The 25,559-nt window shown below is 38.7% G+C and overlaps 1 protein-coding gene across 6 annotated transcripts in view; it reads right to left on the bottom strand.

Moving 5' to 3' along the window:
• KIF21A (kinesin family member 21A) overlaps window positions 1-25,559 on the bottom strand; it is a 93,467-nt gene that overhangs the window by 56,742 nt on the left and 11,166 nt on the right. For all 6 annotated transcript variants that reach the window (XM_075024886.1, XM_075024881.1, XM_075024884.1 and 3 more), the window contains exons 2-3: window positions 4,082-4,304; window positions 2,556-2,738 (exon numbers count right to left, since the gene is read on the bottom strand). In XM_075024886.1, coding sequence (XP_074880987.1) covers window positions 2,556-2,738; window positions 4,082-4,304 — 406 coding nt within the window. The remainder of the gene's footprint in view (window positions 1-2,555; window positions 2,739-4,081; window positions 4,305-25,559) is intronic.

Raw genomic sequence — 25,559 nt, 5'->3', positions numbered from 1 at the left:
CCCCAGATTTAGTTACAACTTTCAGGCACTGCCATATGAGCAACAGCAACTATTTATTACATGTTTCAGGCTGCTTAATGTTCACTGCCTGTTTTACTGGGTCTCCTGAAGATAAGCACATGTACATTTAGTGGTCTTTCAACTCAGTACCATTAAGCACATCAGACTTTTAGGTCAGCAAATTATATCAGAACCAGGAAAGACACCAGAAATTACTATGCAGTTATCAGTGTTAGAGGAGATGGATTATCATTTCATAAGAATGTTCTGAGTTTTAGGAAAGGCATTTAGATCCAATTGAGGACATCAGGGCAAACACCAGAAAAAAAGAAGAAAAAAAAACCACAAAAAAAGCAGCATGCCACTGTCTCAGGTCTCTGCTGATGTACACTGGAATAGCTACAGTGTCTTTAATTTCATTATATCAATTCACTTCAGCAGAGCTTAGGCCAGACTGATTAAATTCCTGATCAAAGTCCCTAGGTAAAAGCCAAAGAACCACTGCAACAGATCTGTATTCACCCAATGTACTTTCACATACATTGAAAGCAAGAGGCCTTCTCCTCTCACAAGAGAAAATCCATCCCTGAGAAGAAAAAGGCTCAGCATTTGTGAATGTGATGCTTTTAATTCTGTACACATTTAAAAGGAATTATATGTAATTATTAGGCATAAACGCTCTAAGTCAGAGCCTTCTTACTAATGATTTACCTTGCTAAGCACAGACAAACTAATGCCACAATTTAGAGAGGATCCCGATAATGCACCTACAATAGCTTGGAACTGCATGTGCCTATCTTTTGAAAAAGTTATCAGGAAAGCAAGGAGTTAAGAGACACAGACTGCAGCAAACTAAACAAAAGCAAGAAAGTAGCAAAGTCACTGTTCCAAATAGTTATCCAGCTGTTGGAATTCAAAGTTATTCCAAAATAAAACCTTGCTTCAACTTGTTCAATGACTAAATTGTTGTCTATGTAATCCAGCTCTAATGGTAGACAGGATGGGAGGAAGACAATACTTTCTGATACAAGAGTACTTTATAATAGGTAACTAATAAGAAAAAGCTCTTTCTGTGAAAGCTCCAATTTAGCCTCAGTACAATAAAAAAAAAAGTCTACCAAAAAAGTGACATTTTGTTAATGGTGAAACTACTACATTCATCATTTAACCTTTTCCTAAATTAGATAAACAAGACAGGCTTTAGTATGTACATTTCATCTGAAATGTGCTGTAATGGCTGCAATTTTGCATACCATTTTAACTGTAACATTCAACTACTGCTCTGTATTTTGGAACCAATCACAGTTACATTTGTAACATCATATCAAAAAACACAAGGAATTCAGAAACTACACTTGTTACTACTCCTTATGCTACTGCTGTCGCAGCTGCCTACGCAGAAACGAAGCTGCAGCTCTCCAGTGTTCAGAGAGAATAGTACAGCATTCCCACGGCCCGTGCTCAAGCCTAGACTGTCTCTAGGCAAACATTAGCCAGAGCGACAAAAAGTTCTGCTTAAAGTAAAAAACCTATACTAGTGCAAAACTAATGCCAGCTTGTTAATCTTTAAAACAATTATAGGAACTTATGACTAAAGGACCTCGTTTACTTCAGCAGTAATAAAACCAACAGCTTTTCTCTTGGGTAATATAAAAGTGGGGGGTTTTCCCCACGAAGTAGATAAAGTTGCAAATACTGAACTAAGCAATACACATTTACATCTTCTCTTCCTTAAATTGATTCTTCCTCTCTGTGTGCTTAAAGTATCAGATTTTGCAGCTTGGTAGTAGATGTAAATATGTTATGCCCAAGTCAATCAATTTAAAAAATCGTTCCATGGGCAGGAGACCCAGCATAAAAACTACAAGACTTAAACCAACAGCTGCTGCAGATCAGAAAGATCACAGATATTATGGCCTCTCTTACCAGTAGCTGTGTCTACAACAAAACACAAAGGGAACAGTTTTTTAAGAGCACTGACCCAGGTTTTCTCTGGGTCTAATGAAAGACAGAACAGTGACACAGAAGCCTAATCCTAAACCAATGGGTATCACAAAAAGAAGTATTTTTATGCTAGGTTTCTTCTTTGGTGAAAGGAATATAACAAGTCTCCTCAACAGATAAGAAACCTACGGCAAACTGACAAAAGCAGGCAAAGCATGGTCACTATTCAAAGGCACAAAGTACAATTGATTTTTTTTTTAACATTTTCTTGCTTTAAGGTTTTGTAAAGAATTACAAACAGGCAAAAGCAACAGGCTGACAAAGAAATGTGTGTTGCAGAGAAGGATAAATGATGACTAATATAACTATTTCTACATTTCAAAATAATGCTGTAAAGGAAACTACTAAAATAATTGGAATAAGATAAAAAGGGTCTTTTTCATAACCTGAAAATCTGAAGCAAATTCCATAAAATTTTCTTTTGAAATCTTGAAGATTAATTCAAAACATCTCATGGGAAAAGAACGTAAAAGTAACAACCAGAAAAAAATGTTTTATTTTCTTTCTAAAAAAATACATGAAGCACACACACAAACACAGATCATATTTACCTCTAAGAACTGTGCATTCACTTTAAAATCTGGAGGTGGAAGTCCTTGTTTAATAGCAGCTTGTTTTTTTTCTTCAATACATCTGAAAAGATGCTTAACAGCACGCGATATAATGCCTTGTTCCTCTTCTGTTATGTTGACATCAAATCCAGTGCCCATGGTGTATGTTTTGCCAGCACCTGTCTAAATTGAAAAAGGAGTAGTCACTAGAACTCGTTAATAGTACTGAGTCATCACAGGTAAATGCAGTTTGTGAACACTAGTGCTAGATAGTGACTACTAAGTCAGTTTCTTGTCTTTACAATATTAACATGCACAGTAACAGGCCATTTTGAAAAACGGATAAACAGTAGAAGTTGGACAAACTGTTTATCCACAAATCACATACAAGAAGGCAGGGACCAGTTCATAACCTTTCCCCTACAAGCTTCCTCTAAGCTGCTTACATCAGCCTGGAGCTATCATCTCTGAAGTCAAAAGAACAGTTCATGTTTTCAACTGAGACTGTTAATCAAAGCATGTATTTTGGAGGTAGAAGCAGCATTTGCAATTCTTTACTGAAGTAGATCAAGTGACTCCCTTAATTATGACATCTGAATATCTCAGGGAGAATATTACCATTGTTCTCAATTTATAGTCAGCACTGAAGAATAACAAGCTGTACCTTCACTAGGTAAATAGCTTAATTAAATGTGAAGTCCCATAGAAGACAAGGTAGTGTTGTGGTTTTACTTAATTAGTGGGTCAAGTCTAAGACAAAGATAGTTACCACACAGCTGAACATAATCTACTAAACTGGATCTGCAAACTGCTTTGTTTCACTAGGACTAGATTTCACCTAGCCAACTTGAGATACGACATTTAACAGTGGTGAAATTCAGCATCCAAGACCAAATTTTATGCAATCAGTTCCTAAAGGAGTATTCAGAAGACAATAACACATTCACTACACTGTGGTCAATGATATTTCAGCTTTTAGCAGTAAAATGTGTGCTCAGTGTACTGAGAGGTTGTGTTCTCTATGAAAAGTTCTCCAACTTTAGAATCTGATCTCTACATTTTGCCCACAAAAAAAAAAAAAAACCAATGTGGCCTGAAGTTCCCCAAGATCTATTTTAAAAAAAGCTCCTCTTCCCAAAAGCATCTGAAAATGCAGAGAGATGGATAATTGCTCAGAAAAGAGCCTCAGTACAACCTCTATCTATATATCAACTGATTAAGTCACTAATTTGTATTGCTGCATTGGGGTGAATTCAGGAATTATATGGACTCATGTTATTTCCACCATTACTATTACTTCAGACCTACTGCCTATATATTTAATATTTTTCTTCCTGTGTTTCAATTGCCATTCTGCACAGAATCTACACAAACTCCTAACAGCCTCCTACAGGATACCTCATTTAAAATAAAACCAAGACACTAAAAAAACCAGGTTCATGCATTCCAAAATTTACAAGAAAGATCAGTTACAGAAAACTGTTTGTTCCAAAATAAATACTTTAAAATAAAATTGTAAGGCTTACTTGGCCATAAGCAAAAACAGTGGCATTGTAGCCTTCAAAGCAACCTTCAATTAGTTTTTCTATACACTGTATATAGATTTCTTCTTGCTGCGAGTCAATGTTAAAGACGTAATCAAAAGTGAAGGCCTTATCTTTTCCCAAGAACACTTGAGGTTCACCAGGTGTGACAGATGTACAAATATGGCATCCTTCAATCTTCTCTTTGGCTAGCTGTGGTCTAATTCTGTTTTGGAAGAGACAAAAAGAACTATTAGAAATTATCATCATCAGAAAGAGGAGTATACAAACAATATAAATAAGAAATCTGAAAAGGATTCCTTACTGACTGAAAAATGAGAATTTTTCATCAAGCCAGGAAGCTTCCAGCTGTCTGAGCCACACTACTGACTGTACCAGAACTGTACTCATACAACTGTTAATGCAAATGACATTGTCTTCCGTGAAGGTTCCCCTACCAAATTCAAGCTGACAACCTGCCTAGAAATCTGAATGTTTCTGTATGTATACCTTGCATTACCAAAGATTAATTTGCACAATCCATTTCAGACTTTGAAATCAAGCTTTCCAGTTTTATCAGATTCCTTCATGCTTTCATTGTAAAAATGGGGTTTTTTGTTGGTTTTTTTTTAATAACAACAAATATGAAAAAAAAATGCAGGATAGTTTAATTAGTAATTTGGGAGCAAAGACCCCCAAAGCCTACATATCATCTAAATGAAAGCCTCCTTGCTATGAGAGGAAGGAGAAGGCTCACAGTTCTTCTTTTCCTTTGACAGGAAAGGAGCTTTGTCACAGCCAGAACACTTCCGTGAAATATTTGGTATCGGTGAAGCAGCATACCTTCAGAGGGGAAAAAACCCCAACAATTTCTAAGAAGTTCTAAAGGTAAGAGTGTCTCATTCTTCATTATTTCCTCACTGAGACAAATTCCAGCTTCTATTTCTGTTTGTTCAGTTCCTGACAAACTACTTACTCTGTAGAACACAGCCATCTCAGACATCTTATACTCTATCATTTTATTAATTCATCTGCATTCTTAATACTCTTGCAGTCTTGTCAAAATTGAATTCATGTATTATCTCCATGACTAAAGAAGATTGTGGAAGTTTGTGATTCAGTTGGTTTAATGGCTAACTAACAGGAAGAAAAATTTTGGCCAACATAACATATTATTCTAGCTGTAATTAATAATTTGTTAACAAAATTACTTTTTTTTTTAGAAGTGTTTCCAAGATGTCAAAGCAGCACCAAATTTAAAAAACAAACGTGTGCTGCTTAAAAGACAGGAGACAAATAAGGCTATATAAGGGTGATAAAATGTCAGCAGTACAGCTACGTACAAACAAAATCATGGAGCATTTAATATAGATTCTCCATTTATATCAAATTTCAAGTACCTATATTTACCTCGGCATGGCTATTTTCAGTTACACAATGTCAAAGTTGAAGATCCGTATATACAGAGTATACTTTAAAGGAACATATTAATTTCATATTCCATGCTTTAAGGGCCATATCTACATTAGTATTTGGTTTGGAGTAGCTGTGCTGTCTTGAAGCAAATTCCTCCAACATCTTCACTTACCACAGGTTGGTTTGGATTACAGACCAGTTTCAGTGTGTACAAATTATACCCCTTTCAGAGGAAACTAAGCCAAAACACTCCACTCCAAACACATGAAACTTGTTCCAAAAACTAATGGAAACATAAGGACCCAAAGCTACTACCTACTGATCTACTTCGACCATGCCAATGCTTGCTGATGCAGAGAGAGCTAATCTCCATCAATTCTGAGTGGACTGCTGCAGACTAATTCAAATTATATCAGCACACACATACTTTAGCTCAAGTTAGAAATATCCTGTTTAAAAAAAAAAAAAAGTTACACAGAGCATGATGTATCTTTTTGTTGCAGATTACAAGTTTTTCACCCAGGGACGTACATCACTATCAGGAGTATTTTTCAGAATTTTTATTCTAAACGTTTCATTATAACCCATGGTATGACACTAGAGAATAACCATAATTTATTTGTACAGTTTTCTGCACACCAATTCCTTCATGGAAAATTCACTAATGATCAGCAGGTACCTCCCTTGTCAGCATACCCTCTAGTGTGGAGTGGAAATTTAATGATATTTTTCAAAGGTTTGTTTAAAGGAACCATTATACAATGTGTAAATAGGCACAAATATTCTACAAACAGTATTTGCACTTAACAACATGGAGTGTGTAATGCAGGCCACAGATTTTCTCTCTAATGACATAATCATTATTATAAGGTTTTTTTCCCTTAAATGAAGTAAGAATGCTAAAAACAATTTAGGAGTTGCATAGCTGCTTCACTAATAATTTCATCCACTAGCACCTGTGTTCACTAAACACAAAACCTGATGAACATGTACCAAAGCTTGTAATAAAGTTATTTTGTTCTAGACTAATGAACATTTTATAATAAAATAACTTTTATTTCTAGGTAGAGAGATAGAGTCTTCAAAGAGATATTAATCATATGCCTCTCCTAAAAGCACTCTACAACAACTGGAAAAATTGAGCAAATAAAACATTCTAGTATGCTGCCTATAACACTCAATATTTAGAAAATGCCAACTTGGTAGGTTATTCTACTGCCTTATTTTAATGCCATAAAGTCAATCAGAGAGCAAGCTTCTTTTTCAGACTAAGCACTCTTATTCTTTCACTAATCCAGTGCAGACAGCACAAAAAGCAATCAACTGTTCTTACAAGCATGAACTCTGAGGGCTTCTAAAGCTCCAGAGGTACTTCTCGCATTGTTTGCTAATACAAGAAAGCCTAGAAAGACCTTTTCTAAGAAGCAAGATGGAAAACACATTTTCAAAAGTCAGGTAACCTTTTGTGCATCCCAAAAATCCAACTCCATCCTCCCCAGTTCTGAAAGGCTTTTAGCACTAACTTGTAGACTGAAGGTTGACAACATTTAAAAAAAAAAAAAAAAAATTCATACATTTTCATGCCTTTTTTTTTTTTAAGTTCAAAATTAATTTTCTATGCTGAGGAACTGATGCAATTAGACAGGTGCTGAATAATTTTCTCCTTTCTACTACTACGTAAAGTCTCAGAGTGACCACAAAGAGAAACAGCATGCCTAAAATATCAATTATTTGCATGATAATTATTACAGTGATGACAGGACTAAGTGAGCAGTTTCGATGTCGGCCTGCGGAGCCTTCCCATGAGAATCCTCCCAGGTAGGTCCCCTGCCTTGCAGCCAGGCAGCACCTCTGAGCACTCTGCTGATACAAAACCCAGCACAACAGCAAGCTGCAAATGCATTACATGTGACCATAATCAGACCACAGCAAGACACCATTCCAGAGACCAGCTGAGCCGACGGAAACCTGTGTCACTGCTAGCAGCTTGTTACTGGCTCAATCCCTTCCCCCAAGTTGTAACACAACATCCAGAGACCCAGCAGCAATGATGGTGTCCTTCCTCCCTAACTTACCACTAAATCTGAAGGCAGCGCTAAGAGAAAAAGTAGCATTTCACCAGCACACATGCGGCACAAAGGAAAAACAAAGCAAGACTTGCCACATCAGGAAAGCTTCACCCCAAAGACAGATGGCCTTCTCATTTTGCAATTGCTCTTACACAATGTCCCACTCTGCCACAGTTGGGAGGTAGCAACCAGAGAGAGATCACAGCTGCGTCAGGTTTGAAAGACTTCTTCCCCAAAAAGGGTGTGCAGACAAGAGATCTTCATCACCCAGCCTGAGGTCTGCTCAAGGGATACTTCATGCTCTGAAATCTATATAGCTCTCTTGATACATTTAGCACCAAGCTAATGTGATGGCCTTAATGAGTAAGCAACAAATGCCTCACCTTTAACCTGATTTCTGGCCATTTATGAACAGTGAGAGTGGATTACCTGAACCTCATGGCTCTCAGTCTTACTATTCGCACTGAATGTGTGGTCCAGCAAGTAATAGTCCTCATGCAAGTCAGATTCTGCTCCAGCACTGGCTATAGGAACATTTCCTCCTCCACCACCCCACACATCAATCAGGAAAGTGATTTTTCCTTCTGCTTACAGCCAAACCTTTCCTGCTCTCTTGTCTTAATGTGGCCGCTTCTGTCAGCAAAGCAGGCAGCACCCATGCTTTAAAATATGAAAGAGTTCATTTTGGTCATTCCTCCTCACCCAGTTGTCAGCCTGGCAGTCTGCTACTCAGATTTTTCTCCAGGACCAATTTGACTTCACCCCTTTTGTCTTCTACGTGGCCCCATCTCACCTGTTTTTCAGGCTACTCTCTTAACTGTACACAATCAGCTGTTTTCTACCTGTTTCCAATCACATCTCCTTAGATGTCGCAACTTCCCAAACAACATTTTGCCTTGCATCCTTTCCCTCTCTCCAAAGCATGAACACACCCAACTCTTGTTTACATGTACTTTGCAGAGACTCCAGGCCACACACATGAAACTTAATCCCCTAAATCTATTCTGCCTCAGCACACTGGGACAAGCTCTCTAATTAGGGAGGGCTAAAATAGCCAGTGGTGGCACAGTAATGCACTGTATTGTAGTGGAACTAATCTCTCAGTAGAATAGGTGCACAATGTCTCTGCTAAAAATACTGTCAGCTGGAACAGACTCAGATAATACAGTTCAGGGACTACAGCAATCATGGGGTCAATACCCTGTGTTATGCAAGACAGACTTCCCAGAATTGATTCCTGTTTAAACTAGATAATACCATAATATCATCCCTTTGAAAAATATCCTTAGTTTATTTCTAGGGATGAAAAATTGTCCCAGTGATTTAAGTATATATTATTTTTACATATATATATGGATATACAAGGGTATAGATAGATATACATACACACACACACCCCCGTTTCAGCTACTTAACAATTTTGTATCTCTGTTCACTTAAGAACCTCACCTTTACCTAATTTTTCCCCAGGAATCTCCACACATCTGTGATCAAGCCATCCCTTAATCTTGTTTCATGTACCAAACAAAATTAGACTAGTGAATTTTTTATTTTGCATCTCTGTGTGAAGTATTGCAAATATTACTCTAACAAAGGGTAATTATCACAACAATTACCATATAACCTGCTCAGCACCTGTACAGAATAGCAATAAGCAAACAGGAACTTCTAAAAGTAACCTATAAAGAGCAAAACATCAAATTATTCTTGTTTTATGGAAAGGGAAAAAAAAAAAAAAATCACAGATTTAATCTTTCAGGTAGCAATAATTAGCCAGAAGCTGAGTGCTGGAAAGAAGAAAACATGACAATGAAGTCCCATGTAAAGTTCTTTTTCATGAAACTTTGCTGTGGGGAAAGGACTGTGTTCACCTTTCTCAGGAAAGCATAAATTGAAACATCACTCAAACCACGTGCAGTGCTGAGCAGGAAACAAAGTTAACCTGTAAACCCAAGACTCACCAATACTCCTCTCTTACTACATTAAGCCTATTAAATTTTACACAATTAAGTTTCACATGTGGGTATATGAAATACTAAATTCAAGAGCACCTAATAAAACACTTAATGAAGCATAGCAGGCAATATAAACTGAGAAACAAACAAACGAAAGCTCTCCAAAACCAGAAAAAAAGAAAATAGCTTCCTGCCACTACTTGAGCATCACGATTCCCTCTTTTCTATTCCATTACATTTACGCTCATCAAACCATTCCCATCAAACATACTCCTTCAAAACAAGGAAGGAGTAGAGAAAGCTGAACGATTTCATCCCACAGACACCTAATACTTCTGCTTGCATAAACTTTTCAGTATTTTTGCTAGCATACATTGGAAGCTTGCTTGCTTCTATGATTATAAGCACCTCCAAATGAGACCACAACTATAGCATCTGAATGCATTCATCTGAAATAGCTGATTGGTATATTAACTCTTTACCTCTCAATGAGGTTTAAGAACATGAAAGAGGCTGGCATATGTCAAATGCCTATCTTTCATTAACACAGCAATAAGGACACAGGAACAAGACTTCTGGCTCATGCCGGCAACCACCACCCATTAAGAGTTTCTGTTCTGTTGCCAGCGTATCTCAGCACAACGGCCCCTGCACCTCCGCAGCCTGTGGCAACACAGTCTGTGGTACCTACAGGTAAAAAAATGCTCATATTTCTTGAGTTACCATTCAGTAACCTTTAGTACAGATGTAGTTCTGTAATATCCTTCTCAGCATTTCCAGAGAGGTTTTAGGTGGCCAGCAAAACAAGTATGAAAAGCCTGAGAACAGTTTTAGTATGCTTTTACCCTGCTTTTTAACTCCAGAAACACACACCCATACCCCAACTTCTCATTAAAAAAAAGTAAGATTACTACAAGTCAATACCTCACCTTGCAGCCCAACTCTTTCTGAAGAAATATCGCAATGGCTTATTTTTTTTTTAGCTCCACTTCAGAATTAACCAAGTTACAAATTAAATTCAAACCCAATGCCTACAAAAAACACCACATAGCAATCTCTCCCCGAGGTTAGCATCAAAACAACCCCCTACACTGTTACAGTAAAGTCCAGATCATTTGTCTCTTCCTTTAAGTGCCAGCTAGGCAGTTGTCTCCAAGCAAGCCATAAATACATTGTACTATCAGCAGACCTTGATGGGCTTCAGGGTGAAATCCATTTGTTTCAGGTGCCTACAATGGCAGAAGAAACAAGCCTTCATAAAATACTTCAAGGACTGAATGAATAATGGAATAAAAGCCATTCTCATAAAAAAAAAAAAAAGCAAAGTGAAAGACAAATCCAGGATACCTTTTTAACAGCACCAAGTCTGCAGAAACACTAACTCAGTTTCTGGATGCCTTAAGCATTAGCATTCTGTGGTATCAGTTCACGGTACAATTTCATGTTAATGATACCAATCACTAGTATTATACATACTGGTATTAAGATGTATAAAGGACATTCAGTTGCAGATACACAAGTTATAGCAATTACACGAGACGCTGCTCTGCAGCCAAGCTGTGGCAACTGGCCACCGAGCGCATTGCCAAGTCTTTCCCCCTGCCACAGGTCAGCTCCCACCCCATGAACTTGCTTCGCCTGCGAGAGGCACGAACACACACCAGTCACCCAGTCAGGGCAACAAGCACCAGCCTGCTGTGACTGTAACTCAATCGCTCTTACGTAAGATTTGGGCACTGCTCCCATCAATGTTTCTCTAAAGTTGCCGTGGCTGCCATGGTCTAGACTGAGCTCAGCGCTGCCAGCAGGTGTTGTGTGTGCCCAGAGCCCACAGAAGCTAGGCAGAGTCCAGGCATTACTTGGCTAAACTTACACCAGCTCCCTGGGCAAGCACAAGTGAGGCAGATGTTTTGCACGTGTACCAGTGCTTGCCTTTAGACACCAGGAAACTTTCAGGCACATCAAGTAGGTGTCTCGATGCAAGTTTGGCAACACCAGAGAATAAAACTTCCCAGGTAGCTCTTGGACATAAAAATGTATTAAGGACCGTGGCAGAAGCTAAAGCATGATCTGTGTGGTCCAGATTTTACTCCAAAGTCCTATTAAGATACTGATAAAAAGGTATTAGCATCTCTTCAATCCATGTATAGCCATTAAACATGAACATTAAGCCCTTAGCTTAAAACATCCAGCAAAATCAGCCACTACATTACCAAATGGGCTCTGAGATATTACACTTTCAATAGCTAACTTATTTTACTGCAAACAAAAAAAATCCTGTTCAAAAATATACAAGCAGAATATTTTGTTTCAGTGCTGCAGACTGTCACTTCCAGTTTGCACGTAATGAGAAGGCTGCAAATGGAAAACTGGAATTAAATTAAATTGAGGAAATATACCATTGCAGTAATGAGATTTGTCCAGTTCTCCTCTACACTCAACCTCTACCTCTTCAGCTTTTTTTTTTTAAAACACAAGTTTAATTTCATAAAACAATTACTCTTTTCAGCAGCTAGCATCTGATCAGCTTATCTACCCGTTAACTGTTCATGCTGGGGATTACGTTTGCAGTGCCAGGCTGAGGCGGTTTTGCAGGCTGCTGCTTTCACTTGGTTCCTGAAGCAGCGTACAATAGCTGCATCTCTGGGCAGCCGCTATGGCTAGCCAGAAAACAGTTTAGCAGTATGATTTCAGATTAATTCTTGTGCAATTCTGTAACAGCCTAGCAGGCTGTGCAATGCAGATGGCATCGTCACACTGACAGGCACAGTCCTGTGCTTTTGCCAAGAAAAGAAAACACAGCAAGGGAAAAGGCCCAAGCCTGCCCTCACACAGACCTCCTACTGCCCCACATGCTCCCTTCCCCATCCCCACCTCCCACAGAAGGCTAAAAGACCCTCCAGTAGATCTAGTAGACCTCCAATATCTTTCCTTATAACATGAATGAACGCTTTCATCCAAACCTCCTTCTTGTGATTTCTCCTGGACTAATTTGCTCTCTAGTGAGCGAAGAAATCCACAGCTTTTGAGAACAATTTGACTTTTGAGAGAGAGAAGAGGGGACTGTATTGCAGGATTTGTACAGGCCTTGATTATTTCTAGTTCAAGACAAGGTCAGCTGTGATGGAAAAGCAGCACTACCATAAGCTTCCACGTGCCTGCCAAGCACAGAACTGGAATGCCTCCAAATGCAAGTGCAATTTGATTAAACTAAACTGATACTGGAAACGACATTTCTAAGGCAAACAGATTTTTTTTAAATTGTTCTACTGTGCTACTTGTCTTGTTTTTTTCGTGAACATTTAGTGTTATATGTCTCACCACTCTCATAAAGCTAGAAGAGAAATAATAACACAATATCTTAGAGAAAGTGAGATCTAAGCAGATGCAGCAAAGTTTAATCTGTGAATTAAGACCCGAAGTATTTATGGTTTATTACCAATAAATGAAACAATGAGTTAGGTCTTCCTAAAACTAATTTCATACCACAAAGGAATGCAGGCACCTCTGTATCATGCAATACAGTCGCAGAATAGAGACCTTGGTCCCAGCAGTCATGGGTCAAACTCCAGTGCTGAAAGGCACTACAGACACCTGATCTCCGCATAGCTAACTAGCCTGGAGAGGCTGCCTCTCCTCATCAGGGAGCATGAACAAGTCATTTTAGAGAGTAAGAAGCCTAAGTACCTCTGCTGTTACAGCACAGTGGACCTCAGTGCTCAGCTGTGCTACGAGCATGGTCAGCATTAGCTCAAGGTCTGGATACCACATGGTACCAAACATATGGACATACCCTGAAATACTCGAGTCACAGGCTACTCCTCCTGTAAGCATTAACCCTGAAAATAAAATCCCTGGGAATCTTTTTCACCTTTTAAAAAAAGGAGTAAAAAGGAAATCCAGAAGGTGCTAGCTCATTTCAGTTTTTATTTTGAGGAATAGCTTCTAGTCTTTTAGAAAACCCTATGTACGCTTTCAGCTTGTTAGTCTGCTTACACTGCACTTCTGGACATCATCCCACGGTCAGCAGAACAGCAGACACATCCCAAATACCTGGTTCAGGCATGAAGGGCAAGTCCTTCTCCCAGGTGGTCTGGGAAACCTAACATCTCCAAAAGGCCTGTCAGAAATCAAAGAAATGCCTTCAGAGCCAACATAAGAAATGAAGGAACAAGGGAAATATAGAACTCAAAAATTTACCACAAGGAAGCTGAGCCATCTGTGGCTCTGGGTTTGGACGACTGCTCCATGTCACCAAAACCATAGTTTCCCAGAGGGTTCAACCAGCTGGAAGCCTGCAATTTGATGGCTGTGCTCTGGATATATTTATGTACCAAGCCCAATATCCAAAAACCAAATCAAGGTTAGAAGGTCTGCCTTAAACTGCATGTTAAATCCGTCTCACATAAGTGCACTTGCTTCTTGTAAGTTTAAGGTTTCTATTGAAAAATAAATTTTAGCTTTTATGACTGCTAAGCTCATGCATAGAAGTATGAAACACCATCTTTATTTCATTGGTGTTGTTTCACATCACTAGCACTGACAATACTGAAGACTAGTAAAGATTACTATTATGAAAAATTTATCATAATAGCACCCAATGGTCACACTGCTTAAAGAACACAGAGGTCACAAATTCAAAAAGAAAGAGGAAAGCAAGGTCTTTTGGTGTGTCCCCAGACCAGTGTCTACAACTGCTGCACTCATGGATACAAAGAGGCCAATTAGGCAATCAAGCGTATCTTTCTGTGGATAAGGATTCATGAAGAAAGCAATTCTATATACAAAAGAAAGAGCAGACACCCTATAGTTATTTTGCAAATTAGGGGGTTTTCTCCTCCAAAATTTAGCTTTAACATGTAAGTTAGAAGCTCTCATCATTCCTGCTCTGGAGCGCATAGCTCTCAGGAGTGGCTGAGTCACACCACTGGTAAAGCTTACCAGAGCCCAGTATTAATTATGTAATTAGGGCAGTATCAGGAAAAGGAATACACGTTCTGTAGTGTCTTTCTGCTATATGACTGAATGTTTAACAGAGATTAAATCTGCTAAACAAATGTCATTACACGTAACTTAAGATGAAAAAAACTTAATCAAAAGAGAATTTAAGGAAAGCTTGTTGAAGAGTGCACAGCCCAGCAGCCTAGTAATGAGTCATGATAACAAGTGCTGCCAGTATTTTAGAGACACTTTGTTTCCAGAAATTTTAGAGTGCAAGAATTCAGCTGAAAGAAAACAGTACTGTCAAAAGTAATATGGTGAATATAGGCTATCCAACCCTTTACCAAGCTACAGAACAACATTTATTTAGGCATAAGGGGAAAAAGGGGAGGGAATTTAAAAAAAAAAAAAAAAAATACCCACACCACACACCCCACAACAAAAACCACCCCCACACAAAGCCACAGTCTGAGTACCTGCAAACCTAAACTCAGTCACATTTAGAGTTCAGCTATTTTGGGGTAATTCGGGTACCTCTTGTAAGCCAGGGCCCAATCAGCCTAACACATCCAAACATACCAAGCCCATAGAAAGTACACCACTCTCAACACAAATGTGGATGGTGTCAGCTCTTTATAAAGCACACTTGTAACTACTGTATAATTACCAGAGTCAAACTTCACTAAAAACACAGTTTTGCAAGACAGCTGGTTTCAAAAAACATTGCCCACAGCATCACAGTACACCAATGAATGAACTAACAACATCCACACGGTATTTTCAATTAGAGACACAAAATTGACAGTGACTTTCTGGTTCAAAAGCTGAACACTTCTACTTGCACAGCAATAACACTACTTCTGCACACCCCCACAAAGAAATCTTTTTTACCTGTAAAGTTAAAGGAATAACTTTAAAAGAAAATTATTTATTTTAAGTACATACATTCAGGAACTTCCTCACATTCCAAGTTACCAGCACTTTAAGGGAAATCAAGAGTAACTGTCACAAGTATATTCAGAAATAAGCAAACAAAACAACGTTTATTCAGTACAGGAAAATAATTTTTTTTAATACGAGAGAAAACAAACTGATGTAATGCAAGATTATCCAGATGACCAAAAAAACTCATGCAAACACCAGGCTTCACCCAATTTCTTCCTCATAACAATTAAATGTATGTCTATTCTAGAAGTCCACTACTTCTTCAAAATAGCCTAATTTTTAAGAAGAGGTACTCTATTATTTTTAAACAAAGTTAAAAGGGTTTCCTATGTCTGCAGCAAAGAAGAACTCTTAATTATTGCCTCCTTTACCAAATTTCCCTTTCCTTTTCAAATACACACACACCCACCTACCCACACGCATACACTTACTCTCCCAGCCCTTAGAGCTATAGTCCAGAAGTCACTACACATTCATGCCAAGACTACTGTAGCTCTGAAAATTGTTTTCATTTCTTTCACCTCTATACAGAAAATTTATCTTCCCTATATTATATTCTCAAGTGCTAGGGCAGTTGGTTGCTTTACACTTATGAGCCACAAGTCCAAGAATTACATTTTACCAACTTCATTTAACTCAAAACAAACACAAATTTACTGACATACTTGTTATAACTAAAGCTACAAAGCCACTTCCCAAGTTACAGTTAAATAATACAATAAAAGAAAAAAGGAGGATCAGGTCAGTTAAAAGAAAATTACAAGTTGTCATTAATCATTACTGAAATGACTGCTTAGCTAACACTACTAAAATAACAGCCAAACACTTCACAATGGGACAAGACAGCTAAAACCAATGTTTCAATAATCTGCTCTGAATAGTGCCTTCACTCTGTTAATTTTCAGTGCAACATTCTTGGAACAAAAACCACTGTATGACTTTCCTGCCACTCCTTGTAAAAAAAGCGTTGTATCCATAACACCCGATCCACCAAGTTCCAAAGCAAACTGCAGAAAATTTCTTCATATTTATTGTTGACTGTTTCTAATGAACAGAAGTTGCTCTGTTTCAAAACAGAAGGTAGACTGTTCAAGCAGTGACTGAAATCTCTGAGCTGGTAAATCCTAACTATGCAGTAAGGGAAAATAACCCACTTGCTTTATTTAGTACTATCTGTTTTAAAGCTTGCAAAACAGAAAGGAGCAATGTTAACCACCTTTTTCAGTCCTTCTGGTTCAGCTACACATTTTTATATGTCTGAATGTCAATCCCCAATCCTTCATGTCTATTTACCCTATTTGCAAGCCTGCAAAAACATCCGCATTAGCAGCAACAGCACCAAAAATTAGACATGAATTCTTCCATCCTGTTCCTATGCAGAGACACTGTATTCAGCTGCCCTGTGAAGACCTGACCACCTCACTGCTCTTTGTTGGTTTCAGATGATGCTTTAAAAGAAGGCCTCTAAAAAGTTAGCTGAAAGTCAGGGTAATTCAGGAAACTATGCTAGAAATTCGGTAGGTAGCATTTTTCCACACTGAGTCATGCTCTGAATTGATTGCTCAGTAGGATGCTGGATGCTCTTTTGTTGCAAGCAAGCATTTCAGGCAAATACAAACTGACAGTCCCCAAACTCCCCCGGGCCCCACCTTCCCATTCTCCAGTCTCTCAACAGTTGAAATGCTTGCAAGCCTCTTAGTACTGATTCTAACAACATTCCCATGAAGTTTCAACCAGGTGCAAAACTTGGATTAACTACAGGCCATAATCATAATCTTTTGTTCTGTTAACTGCAGGCTGATTTTCAGATGTGGTAGAGAGGGGACAGGAAAAACAGAATGAAATATTTTTGTTAATGAAAGAATATTTAGCATTTATATGTAAATACCAATGGAAACCTGAAATAATCCGAGCTTAAGTAACAAGAGAAGTGAAAAGAAAGGGACTGGTCACAGCTGACTAATGAAACAAGTTTGCAGTTGGTACTGCTGTGAAGACAATCATGGCCTTGCTCAACATCATCTGTGCAAAAAATCCACTGGAACCTGGAACTTCACAGGAAAGCCAGTTTCCTCACACAAATTCACATCCCTAGGCTAGCAGGAAGAGAGCTCCCCACTGCAGCAACATCTGCACCAAGGGCCGACCAGCCGCCATTTCACATCCTCAGCCTTTTCTCCAATCTGAGAAGTACACGATGTGCAGAAGGACTTACAAGACAATATATACATGGGACTACTAAGTGCAGGGTAGTAGCTTCTCAGACAAATCCAGTTCTCTTCATTTATACACCTTCAGTTCTCACAGAAGAAAATACTTGTAGCACACACTCAGACGTATTACCTTGAAGAAAGGCAAGAAACCAGCATGATCAAAAGCTTTTTTAACAAAACAGTTCTGGCAGAAAATTGGGAATTTCATTAAAATGAAGATCTGTGTCTAAATGTGGATACTGCATGGAAAATAACTTTCTGGCTGATAAACCAGAAACTTTTTCTAAATATTTTCATATTTTACTAAATATATGAATAATTGGAATATTTCAACTTATTTGTTTGATTTGGACAAAGATAACCACATCAGGCAAAGAGCTGCAGCTGCTATGGCTTCTTCCATATTGCCTAGGATATTAAATTTCCCCACTGCCAGTAGAGAGGAACATCCTCTATGTAAAGATGGAGACACATATTAGAGAATGGCTTAAGTTGAACAAAACATCTAAAAACTGATCAACTGTTGTTTATCATCTGACTAAAGTTAAAGATGTGATGCTTCAGTATTACTTCTACTAGTTGTCCATTAACAGTTAAAACTATCCAAATAACTTATTGACTATAATATCCAACACATCACTGGAGATTTAACCTAACAATGAAAGAACGTACTCTGCTACCTCATTAGGAAAGTATGAGCTAATTTCATATTCTTGACTTTTGATAAATATAAAATAGAAAAGGCTGCCTGATTTTCTAACATTTGAGCTTCCACTTAAGGCAGGTAGAAAGTCCTTGTTGGCTAGGCTGAGCAAATTCAGTGTGGAAATCATTATGGAAATAGAACCATTCACCTGGTTTAATTGCTACTAGCATGCAGACCTCGCTGCACTAGCAAGCCTACAGTTTGGAATTACCACTAAAAAAAAATAATACCGGTAATAGCATTTCAGCAGAATTTTAGCTCCAGGACAGAGCACATCCATGAAATAAGTGCACCCTGGTAATGCACCACAATGTAAACTGACAGGTTCACAAGTCAACTACATAGTTAACTCATGACATACACACTGTGAATAAAATCTAGAAAGAACTAGCTACTTCCCTACTACTTGTATCTGCTTTAAAGAACTAATATCTATACTGGCATAACAGTGAGGCTAAGTACTTTCTGCCTTATGTTCTAGCTGTAGGCTTAATTTTTCATTAGGGCTCAGGTTCCCTGATTAGATTACAAATCCAACCAGAACTCCAAAACTATCAATGCAAAGTCACTTAAAAAAAAAAAAAGACAGAGAGAAAGCATGCAGCAAGGTAGTTCACACAAATTAAAAGCAGTTCTCTCAATTCTACATTACAGACATGGGAGGCTCTGCCTCCATTTCAGGAACAATCCTCCTCTTCTGTGCACAGCTGCTAGCCTGGGCACTGCTCTGCCAGTCTCCCTCAGCTCCAGTGCACACAAAGCAGCAACACCTGATCCTGGGATCCTTTCTGTCTGCTGAACACTCGGCTGCAGCTCCTTGGGGACAGAAAGAAAAGTCTGTCCTGACAAGCTTCTTCAGGGTCAAAACCCATTTCTTTGTCTTGACTGAATTAAATCAGCTCGTACTGGCACATAAGACTTCCAAATCAGGCATTTCCCAGCTGCTCTCAGAAATCATCAATGCAAATCACTTATGGTTTGTCTGCATAAGAGTTCATAGTCCCTCATGTTCTGGAGGTAGCACAGAAGCTTTCAAAACAAGTATTCATATATAAAATAAACTGTTTCAAATTGCCTTAGAAATTTAAGTTTACAGTAACTATTTTCATATCAGGACCACAGTAAAACCAACTGAGATGGCTATGGTCCCTGCCACAAAACTTGTGATCTCATTCCTCTGAGCACTTAACATCAGACAAGATAAAAGCTCCTTTGGCTTAAATGAGACCTAATAGGACAGTGCACGAAGGGAGGTGCACACAAGGTTCTCCAGGATCAATACCTAAGCTAACAAGAAACTTTGCTGGGAAATAGAAAACTACGAATTCACACAAAATAATGCCATAACAGCACACTGGTAGCGCCTAAAGGTCAGGGAGGGTCTTACACTAAGGCTTATTTAAAGCTTTCATAAAGGGTCATACATTTATTAAAAGCTACAGACAGATATATCTACATATTAAATCTATATATTAATCCATAACTTTAAAGCTGTTTCAGACTGTTTCCTCACCAGCGCCAAGAAGTCAGAAGACTGGATGTTAACGCAAGCTACAAACTCTGCTTCACCAACTGCTATGAATCAGGCAGCTGCCTCCCACACCTATACACGCACATGACTTTCACTCCATTGCTGCACTCAGCTTCAACCACATATTACCACTGCTTTCACAGTAAACCTCAAAAAAAAAAAAAAAAAAAAAGGGCAAAAAAATCATATGGCAATAATAAAGTTCTAGTGTTTCGGCCAACCTTGTTTCCACTTAAATAAGTTCCTTTAGCACTATAAACAACATTTGGGGGATGGGGAGAAGAGGTAGAGGGCTGTTTATTTCAGCATATGCTAAAGTAACATATTCAGAAAGAAAAGTTGAATATTTAGTCAAAACTTCCTAAGCTTTTGTGTTCTACACAAATTGCCCAGAAGTATTAAGCAAGGTCTTAAAAGGGTGTTAGTAGATCAATACTATTTATTTTTTCTAGAATTTCCAGTTTTCTCTAAAACAGGTACTTTAATTCTTCCACAGTCTGCTTTTACAATTTCAGTGTCAAAGCTAAAGAGAAAAGTCTCTGCGCTGTTTTAAATTTTAATATTTTGCTAACTCATGCTACACAAAATTTTAATTGTACAATTTAACTGATTTCACCACTGAAGCTGAAGAAATGCTAAAGCAAGGAACAATGATAGCAATGAAGGCTCTTTCAGTTCTTAAAAAAAATATTTTTTTAATAGAGTACTGTCAGGTGTTTTTCTTTTTTTAAAAGAAACATGACAGTTAAGCAGACAGTACCACCTTAAAATCTTAACAGAAAAGTTTGTTTTCTCCCTTGGTTTCACCTATAGACTTTGGTTGCCCATGCCTTATCACTTGACTTTTGTTTACACAGGAACTCTATCATCAAATAAGTGCAACTGCAGTGCAGGCCTTATGTAAGCCTCATCACATGAATAATTAGCAGGGCCCATAAGAAACTACAAATAGCTTATTTCCCAACTATACTTACCAGAGTTAACCATTTCTAGACCACTGAATTAAGAACCAGTGGCTGAAGAATGGGAACAAGACAAATTGAAACTGTAAGTGAGCAACAGATTCAGGACAGGGAGCGGGATTACCTGGAACTAATACAAGGAGATGATTTACCTGCCTCTTGTAGTTTGAGGTCAGGACTGGTTGTACTTCACATACAATCAAATGTTTTTAACTAAACACATAATTGGATTCTCAATCAAATCCAGTTGACTAATGTTACACAATATGTCAGATAATCTTATCAGTGTCAGAATGGATCAAAAATGTACACAATCTCTTCTTGTCTCTTTTCTATACTACCCATCATCATCCTAATCTGGAGGTATCACAAACAGTTTTCAGTTTAGAGTAACAAGACTTCAGCCCTGTGTTCCCAGGCAGCCATTGCAATGCAGCACATTTAGGTTGTCCTCTAATCTAGAGCAGCAGTGCTGGCAGAGGGGTCTTGCAAAGGCAGCAAAAGTGGAGAAATACAAAGACTCAGCAGCTGGAAAATAGTACAGCAGTGACACGCCACCCAAAACCTGCTGTCACAGCAGGAACTGCTAGCTTCAGTACCTCTAACAATTCTTGTTGGAACCATGGGGGTTTTTTTAAAAACAATAAAATCTGGTATTTGAAGTCCTTTGTCACCTACCTTAAGATAATAAAGTAAACAAACTAGACCAGGACTCAAACAAGTGAGAAAAACCTGACCAAAAAAAATTTGTTTTCCTTTTTAAAAAACAAACCCCTACACCCCACATATGAGAGGTCCTTGTACAATCTGTAGCTCTCCTGTGATTTTTGCATCAGTCACAAGCACACTGAACTGAAACAACTCCAATATGTAATGGCACATAAGGATATCCAGAGAGATTTGTGGATTAGAAGGAAAACAGCTCTCGCTGTCCTTGAACCTTTCAGACTTCACAATAAAAATGGAAAGTCTCTGTCTCTACACCCCCTTGTCATTCCTACCTAGCTGTGGGAGAAGAAAGGGAGAGCTTTAAAAGTCCATTTCCTTTGGGAACAAAGCTTTTCAGCTATTTCCAAAGTAACTGAAGATATCCCCTACCTTTGTGCTCCAACTGTACCTAGATCAATAAGCAATAGAAGTCTCCCCAGCACGATGGGGTCATTGATACTCCAACACCAGGCCTGATGTTATAAACAGCAGCAGATGTCCAACACTTTGTAGCTTAGCCCCTGTACTGAAGAAAAAAAACCTAAAACAAGTCACACAGATTATTTAGGTATTTCCAACTTTGGAAGCAAGATGGCCAGTGTGCCCTAGCTGGACATTTTCTCATGCTGGCATACAGAAGTGGGTACAGTGGTGTATATATATAGGGCATATGGCATCACCCACCTTGACAGGCAGTAGTATAACCAGAGAACTCCCAGCACTGGTAATGGCTGCAGCAGAGAGACAGACCACTTAAACACAAAAATCTCTTTCAGCTATTTCTCCCAGCAGTACCTTGTAAGTTATGCATCCAGTATCACTTTACATCAACGAACACTGGTACTTGCGTATTAATATATCCATGTCTTTGTTTTAGCCTAGCAGTTTTCCTTCTGGTGTTTCCCTCATCTACTTTTAAGATCTCCAGAGATGGAGCTTTCAGCTTCAAAGGACAAACAGATAAGGAAAATAAACCTCAATAATCTAATTTATATATTGTACTTTACTTTTAAAGTGACTTGGAGGGAAAAGGTCTTATAATGTGTTGAATGCATTAATACCTGAAACCCTGGGTTACAACATAACTTAAAATCATGCATTAAACTGTTTTGAATATTTGAATGCTACCCCCAGAGCCATTCTGAATGATCTGATGTTCAGAAGCTGGAGACAGATCTTACAGAAATGCGAGACAACTAAGTGGCCAATGCATTATTAGCTGACAAGGAAAAACCAAACCAAAAACCCTAGGCCTTACAGAAAACAGCAAGAGTGACTCAAGAAAAACAAGTCTACAAATTTAGTATTTGAAATACTATCGCTAAACATTTAATGCATTAATACACAAAATTAAAATTGTAGCACTGTTGCTATTTGGAACAGAAAGTGGGTTAACAGTCAGGATCCTACAGTTTAGTTTATATTATCAGAATGAAAAAAATAACACAATACCATTTCATGTAACTTCTGAGCAAAAGAAAGGACCTCTCACAATTCTCCTCTGTACCAAGGAGGCAGCAAAACAGGAGAGCAATTTTCACTAAAACAGTGCAGTACATTACAAGCGTTCTGCCCCACTGGATAATCCTTGGTTAGACATATAGCCTTGACCAAAAGAAGTTTAATCTTAAGATGAAAAATGCATGCATAAATTACAGAATACACATACAAAAGAACCAGTCAGTCGTCCAGCTAAACTACAATTAGTCAAATTTCCTTGACATATCTGATAAAACTTGAAAGTCGGTAGCATTTCCTAGCTGCAATTCGAGAAACAGAAAGCATATATCTTCAAGTGATGCAGATATCATGAGCTTCAAAGCACTTTCTTCAGCCCACCAATACACTCCTCTGTTTTAAACAGACTGAACTTCAACCAGGCAACTCTTACAAATACTAGGCAGACGTCCAACAATACAAACCAAGCTGAATGTTAACTTTGCCCAGTGCTCCACACATATTATACGTATGCACAAACCCAAAGAAATAAATAAAATTTTAAAATCCATTTTTCAATAGACAAAAACTGGTAACACGCAAATTATAATTCATTTCCAAAAAGTCATAAGAAACTGTTCCAAGATAAGCAACTGATGCTTTGGGTTGTATTCACAAGATTATCACGCGCTTCACGTGATAAACCACTGACTATTATCTGCATTTCTTTGACTCACAGAAAATAGTTTGAACAAGCCAGAAAAACTGAAAGACCGAAACATGAACTGTCATGGGGTGGGGACAACAAGGAAACAGACACGATTATTCTATGAGATGGCTGAAGAGAGCATGAACATCTGAAAAGCACAAAAACATTAAACAGTGCTGGAGGTTAATTATTCTCATTAGTCAGCTTGGCCAAAAGAATAAGTGATTTTAAACTGTGGCAGAGGAAATGCAAGCAGAAGGTGACTGCCAGGTATTCCTGCTGGGAGAAGAGGAAAGCAGATTGTTACCCACAACGGAATCACTCAAAATGCCTTCATAGCAGCAATATCGCATCTACTGTGAAATAGTCTTCAAGACAGGTAGGGAAGGGTTGGATAAGGAGGAAGGAATAGACTTCAGAACTGAAAGAATATAGAAACCATGGAAACAAACAAGAGCCCCGGGTACTTCATGCTGTGTATGCTTACAACACATTACCTCCTATTAGCAGCTGTATCACCAGCACCACTGGATGACTGTCAGTCCCCCAAGAATCTGCTCTATCATATTCAGAACTCACCTGGAGAAGAGCCTGCACCCCCTTTGCTGAAGCTGTCCCCCATATCTCACCCTTTCCAACAGATCATAGGCACAGAGCTCTTCAATATCTTCCTGACTTTTAGGCCTTGCCTGCTCCCTTCCAATACAGAAGAGATTACCAAGACAACAGCCCCAAGCTCCTTACTGAGGATCACATTGGGAAGACAAGAGGCAGTGGTCATAAAGCAAAGCAAGAGACTTCCCAACTTGCCATAAGGAAAAAAAGTTTGCCCATTAGAATAGTCAAGTATCAGTTGCCCGGAGAGACTAAGGAATGTCCATCCTCAGAGGTTTTTCCAAGACCTAGCTTGACAGAGCCTTGAGCAACCTCTCCTGAACTTAGTTTTCACCCTGCTTTGAGTGGCAGGTTGGATCAGATGCTGTCCTGAGGTCCCTTCAAACTTGAATTAGTCTAAGCTTACCCTTCCAAATCTGTAAGGCTTTGTTGTTCATGTGGACATTGTCACAACCCTGTAAACATATTCTGACATCTGAATGGGATCACTCAACTGTGCTGAATTCAGGTCCTGGCACTCAACATGCAGCTTCACGGAATTACAGACAATTGGGATAGAAAAGAGCTGGAAAGGTCAGAGTTTATTCATCCACTCTACCTTTCCGGACCAAGGTAATACCAACTATGTCCAAAATGTTCCCGGCAGTTATGAGCTTAACTGTTTTTAAAAGTCTCCTATACAGGCAATTCCACATCTTCATGGACAAATTGTTCCAGGACATCCATCCTTACAGTAGAAAAATGTTTTCTTCCTACCTTTTACTTTTCTTACTGTAATTTAAGCCTATTACTTTTTTATCCACTTCACCTTGAACATGAAGAACAATTTATTCCCTTATACTTTGTATTTGACTCTAGGTATTTCAAGACATGTTGCGAGACTGAAAGAGTTAATGTCTCAAACATTGTTGTGGGGCAAGTTCTGCTTAAAGACAAACCCTGCACAGCAAGGAACCAAGGTGAAAAGCCCATCAGCTCACACATCAGCAACAGGACAGGGAGGCCATGCTGGAGGGTGCACAGCTCCCTGTTCGAAAAAAAGATCAAACAATGGCCATGTCTGTAGGGAAGGAGAAGTTACTCCACAAACGACCCCCAAGCCCAAAGGCTCACAAACTGCTCATTAACCTGATGAGTTTGGGTGCCCACCCGAAGGAGGGGCTAGGATGATAAAAGGACACAGTGCACAAGCCCACCAGAACCGGACCCCTTGGCTGACTGAACCAACGCTGGACCCAGGACTGGTGAAATCTTTCTCTCTTCCTTTTTCTCTC

The sequence above is a fragment of the Buteo buteo genome, chromosome 4 (assembly GCF_964188355.1).
Source record: "Buteo buteo chromosome 4, bButBut1.hap1.1, whole genome shotgun sequence".
In the NCBI taxonomy this organism is placed as follows: Eukaryota; Metazoa; Chordata; class Aves; order Accipitriformes; family Accipitridae; genus Buteo; species Buteo buteo.
The sequence above is the reverse complement of the archived record's forward strand: the minus strand, read 5'-3'. Positions and strand labels throughout refer to the sequence as shown.